Source organism: Phaethon lepturus, unplaced genomic scaffold, assembly GCF_000687285.1.
Source record: "Phaethon lepturus isolate BGI_N335 unplaced genomic scaffold, ASM68728v1 scaffold1472, whole genome shotgun sequence".
Lineage (NCBI taxonomy): Eukaryota > Metazoa > Chordata > Aves > Phaethontiformes > Phaethontidae > Phaethon > Phaethon lepturus.
In genome coordinates, this window is record NW_010522415.1 from 15,756 (window position 1) to 21,288 (window position 5,533).

Here is a 5,533-nt window from a genome sequence, read left to right on the forward strand (position 1 = left end):
CAAAAATGCAAGCCCCCCACAATCAACAACCAAACCAAAAAAAACAACCATCAACTTAACAGAAGTGGAATGAAGAATTTCAGGACTTCACTTGCTTGTACATTTCTGGATTTTAAATTTGCAAACCTTCTGTGTTACTGTTTTAATGGCAGCCAAAATACCAAGTGAAAGCAGAGCGGTGCTGTTCCTTCTGCACTGAGGAAGGGGGGAGGTAGGGTGGGGTAAGGTGAGAGGTAACACTTTATCATCAGAATGATGAAGGCATTCAGAGGACCTGAAAGGCAGCAGAAGAAACCCAGCAAATTAAATTTTACTCTTTTCCCTCTTCTTGACCTGTTTGTCTGGTGTTGATCTGCAGATCTGGTCTATATGATATTGGTCAGGACTCAGAGTATAGAAGAACAGAAGGAATTAAGATATTAAAATCGGCTTACTAGATTGTTTGTGAAGTAAATAAATCACAGTTCTCATCTTGATGTCATTATACTGCATGTCTACTTAAATTTATAAGAACATGTTGGGGAAATAGCAATGACAGGGGAAATTAGGGAACCTAACAGTAATCTGTTTGGAAGGCTCTTTCTCTCATTACTTGTGAAGCTTACATATATATTCTCACCTTTCAGCTCCTGCTCATGAACATCACTCCTGTGTGTGACATGCCTGGTTTGCTATACCTTTGCAAATCATTTCTGTGAGCAGGGTTATTCTTCCTTGTCTTGACTTGCATTGTATATTTGTGCATTCTTTAAAGTAGTGTAGCATACCACTTCATTCTCTGCTTTGGTTTACATAGGAGGTGTTATATGAATTATAAATGACTGCATGCATATGTTGTGGTTATTTTGTAGGTGGTGATTCGTGCTCAAAATGGCGAACTCCTCTATCGTATTTCACCTTGGGCAAGATATGTAGTCCGTGATGAAGACAAAGTGAATTATGATTGGGTACACTGGAATCCACCAGAGTCATATATAGTAAGGCTTAAATATAACTTTCAGAAGGTGTATAAAACTGTGTATCATGTCATATTTGTGTCCCTGCTTGGAAGAAAAAAAAAGAGTTGTTCCACAAAAAGGGTAGCGAACTAGTTAAAGTAGCTACCTGGGAAGTGAAGGATTTTTATTTGTGGCTTTGACAGAAACAAGTGATTTTAATGATGGATGTTTCTGAGCCACTTTTTCAGTCTCCCATAGAATATATAAAAAAAGTTACCTCTTAAAGTGGTATTTTAAACTTGGTTTCACATATGCTAGGCAAGATTGTTAACTATTCCAGGACTAGGTGACCCTTCCTGGTACAGAGGAGAGTAGGGAATTATCAGAATTGGGTTTAAGAGTTAGCTGCAAGTACAAAGTTCAGTACTCCAATAATAAGTCAATGCTGTATGAAGTCAGAAAAAGCTTTCAAAAGTAATGTGCCCATGCTCCAGTCAAATCCTAGTTTCTTTGTGTCAGGAAAATCCATTTATTGATTTTTTTTTTTTTTTGAAGACCTCTTACTTCCAAGACATAGCTATAAGGGGGATAACTATTTACATGATACATGAAAAATATCATAGGAGAACATTCAGGAACTTCAGACTGAATTATTTCATAATATCACACTTCTTGGTGTGTTCACTAAAAAAATGGTACACAGTATTATGTATTGGAGGTGCTGCAATATCTGTTGAGAGCTGACCTACCCTGTATCTGTGATGCTGTGTGACACCTAGATCCTTTAGAAGAGGGAGAATGGGAAGATAATTGGAAATGCAGTGGTCTGTATGACCTAGAGTGAAAAGGAGATGTGAGAACATTTACGGTGCAGACAAGGCCTTACTGAGTTAGGTCAGGCAAAAAAAAAAAAGAGTCCTTCTATAAATAGGGGAAGTAAAATACAGGGAACAAAGCTGAACCAGAACTTCTGCCGAGTGGTACAGTTGATTCATTTGAGAGAAGGGAAGCCATCCAGAGGGACCTGGACAAGCTTGAGGCATGGGCCTGTGTGAACCTTATGAGGTTCAACAAGGCCAAATGCAGGGTCTTGCCCCTGGGTCGGGACAATCCCCAGTATCAGTACAGGCTGGGGGATCAAGGGATTGAGAGCAGCCTTGCAGAGAAGGACTTGGGGAGGTCCTGGTGGATGAAAAGCTGGACGTGAGCCAGCAATGTGCGATTGCAGCCCAGAAGGCCAGCTGTTTCCTGGGCTGCATTCAAAGCAGTGTGGTTAGCAAGCTGAGTGAGATAATTCTGCCCCTCTGCTCTGGTGAGAACCCACCTGGAGTCCTGCGTCCAGCTCTGGAGCCCTCCGCACAGGAAAGACATACCTGTTAGAGCAGGTCCAGAGGAGGGCCACAAAAATGACCAGAGGGCTGGAACACCTCTCCTGTGAGCACAGGCTGAGAGAGTTGGGGCTGTTCAGCCTGGAGAAGAGAAGGCTCTGGGGAGACCTTGTTGCAGCCTTCCGGTACTTAAAGGGGGTTTCTAAGATAGACAGGAACAGACTTTTTAGCAGGGCCTGTCCTAGCACTAGGACAAGGTGTAATGGTTTTAAAATAAAAGAAGGTAGATTTAGAGTAGGTATAAGGAAGAAGTGTCTCACAATGAGTGTGCTGAAAGGTTGGCACAGGTTGCCCAGAGAGGTGGTAGATACCCCATCCCTGGAAACATTCCAGGTCGGGTTGGACGGGGCTCTGAGCAACCTGATCTAGTTGCAGATGTCCCTGCTCCTTGCAGGGGGGTTGGACTAGATGGCCTTTGAAGGTCCCTTCCAACCCAAACTATTCTATGATTCTTGTTCTTCTCATATCTTTTAATGTTTGTGTGTATTTTTACCGGTTTTGGTCTAACTTTTCAAAATTTAACTTGAATATTCAACTAATAAATAGAGTGTAAAATCTTGTAAATTCTTATTTTTAATTGGGAGAAAAAAGAAAAGAAAAAGCTTTGGGTGTATAACAGGTTTTGAGTGGTAGTTTTCCTAAGTTTTTTTCAGACAAGACTTCTGTTTTTAAAAAGTAAAATCCCAATCAAATGTAAACTCTTCTTTAAATCTAAGGAGGAGGTTTTGTGATGAACTTCAATTGCTTCTATATTAAAATATTTTCACCCGTCTAGAAATACTGTGTACTCACCTGCAGACATTGTTTTTTTAATCTTAAGTAATTGGAATGTAAATGATTCTGTGCTGTGGAACTGTGTCTTTTAGGACTAAATTACTTATAGATTTTAATTTGGAGAAAGCAGAGCAACTTCAAATGCCTGCAGAAAGCAGGTATGCTGAAAAAATAAAAACCTATTTTTCTATTGTCTTTTTTTTTTTTCAAAGAAGCTTCATAGCAATTCATAAGAGCTTTGTAGTACAATGGTTGCTATAACTTTGTACGCTTCAGTGTAATTTTTAGGGTATAAGAAAAGTGTTGAATCATGAGTGTCCAGTTTCTTGTTCATGAAGAATGTTAATTTGAAATAGACATTTGCTTTAACAGTTTAGAATGCTTAATTACTTCTGAAGTGTTTGTGCTCTTAAAAGTAAAACCAAAACAAACTGTAAATTGTTTTTCATCTTGTGCATATTATGTGATTGTGAAAAGACTTCCATGCTGTTGTATCCTAATGACAACTGTTTGTTTCCTTATAGCATAAGCATCCTTCCCCCAAGAGATTAAAAAGCCTAAGAATCTATGAATCTCATGTGGGGATTGCTTCACCAGAAGGGAAAGTAGCTTCTTATAAAAACTTTACATACAATGTACTACCTAGAATAAAGGATCTTGGTAAGTAATAACAGAGATACTTGCAGAGATAAGATTTCTATGTGCTTGTGCTTTTTTAATAGAAAAGATAATTATCAAGTGTCTCTAGGTTTTTTGCATTTTCAGATTACCTGTACTATAAAAATAGATTCTTTGGGCAGTAAAAATTATAAGCAAGTAAAATCTAGGAGAAGAAACAAAGACTGAAATAGGGTATGTAAATCAAAATCAATTCCACAGATTTTTAGGTAAAATGTGATTGCAAAAGCCTAGATAAATATTGTAGGGCAGTTTGCTTTTGTCATGGTTTGCTTTCAACTTGAAAAAAGACACGGTTTTGTGAAATAGTCCTCAGCAAATACTGTGTTCTTAATCCATTCTACTAATGTAAATCTTGATTTTAAGGAAAGAAAGAAATATCTGGATAGAAAGGATTGTCCTTTCTGTTTGTCAGAATAAGCGTGCTAATTTTTTTATCTCTGAACAGTTGATAGGAAGTATCAGAACATGTAAACTTTAAATGTGAGAAATCCTCATGTAGAAAAGAACTTCTAGTGTGTTGGAGGGGATGTATGAAACAGCTGGCATGATTTATCTCAGGAAGCATAGCCAAACTGTCCACCTCAATTTCTATTTGATGATTATTTTTTTCCTGTGGTGTCTTTGCACTGTTTCTATAATGGACAATCTTAGAACGTGCTGGCTTTTTTTACTGCCCTGTGGTGAAATATGTTTTGTTACACTCAATTGTAAAGTAATGGTGACATCCATAGTGGAGACATTTGTGGATGGTGGCTGTGCTTATGTAGTGTTTGGTTATCTTTTTTTAATTTTTTTTATTTATCAGAGTGCCTGAAAAACATATGGCTGCTTCTTGTAGGTTTACTTGTTGAATTAATGTTTCACAGAATGTGGCTTTTGCCTTTCAATAGAGTGTAGCTTGAAGATGAGGGAGTTTGCACCTCTGGAGGCCCTCAACAAAAAGTAAATCTGGTATACAGAGATGATAGGTAATATTAGTTCTTATTTATTAAGTAAACACTGTGGGGAATTAAGTCCCTTTTTAAAAAACAAAAAAGTATTATTAAGGGCTATTAGATTCAGTTTTGGAATGTCTTACTTGTTAGGAAAAGCTTAAATACATCAGTATTTAAGAATGCTAAGATATTAATAGCTTGTAGAAATATGTGCATGACAAATAGCAAGCAAATTGAATGACATTAATTTGATGCTATGTTGCTGTTTATTTATAAAAATGCTATAAATAAGAATAAGTGCAATGAGCTTGAATTATAAAACAGCAATGAATCTGACAAATTGCTGAGCTCATGCCAACTATCTTCTAATAATAACTCTTTTATAGCTGTGAAAATTAAAAACAAGAACAATAAAGAAACCAGTGTCTTGTCAAAACTAAAGAACGAAGTGAAGATTTTGTTTAAACTAATAGAGTCTCAACAGACTGTAGATTAAACCTGAAGGTTGTCTTTTGCTGATAGACCTCACTTGCTAGCTATCTGGGGCACTTATTCACTGTTACTAAAGATAGCTTTAGCTAAGATGTGTGGCAAGTACTGTGGCTTCACCATTAGTATGTTGTTTTCCCTTTAGATTTCCCTCCCCTAATATTGCACTGAACTATCTTAGATGATACACGAGACAGCGTGTCCTTGATCCTCCTGTACTGCATTGGTTCTTTGGTAAACTCGGAACAAAAACACATTGCTTTTGTGTATTCTTTTTTTTGAAAGACTCTTGTAGAGGGGGGACGTAATCATTAAAGTTGGGAAAGAG

General features: G+C 37.4%; 1 protein-coding gene across 1 annotated transcript in view; it reads left to right on the plus strand.

The window, feature by feature from the left end:
- Window positions 1-851: 851 nt before the first annotated feature.
- The window catches only part of GBE1 (glucan (1,4-alpha-), branching enzyme 1), a gene marked incomplete at both ends in the record, with an annotated part of 42,589 nt that continues 37,907 nt past the window's right edge, over window positions 852-5,533 (plus strand). Inside the window, 2 exons of the mRNA XM_010281786.1 lie at window positions 852-977; window positions 3,625-3,760. Coding sequence (XP_010280088.1) covers window positions 852-977; window positions 3,625-3,760 — 262 coding nt within the window. The remainder of the gene's footprint in view (window positions 978-3,624; window positions 3,761-5,533) is intronic.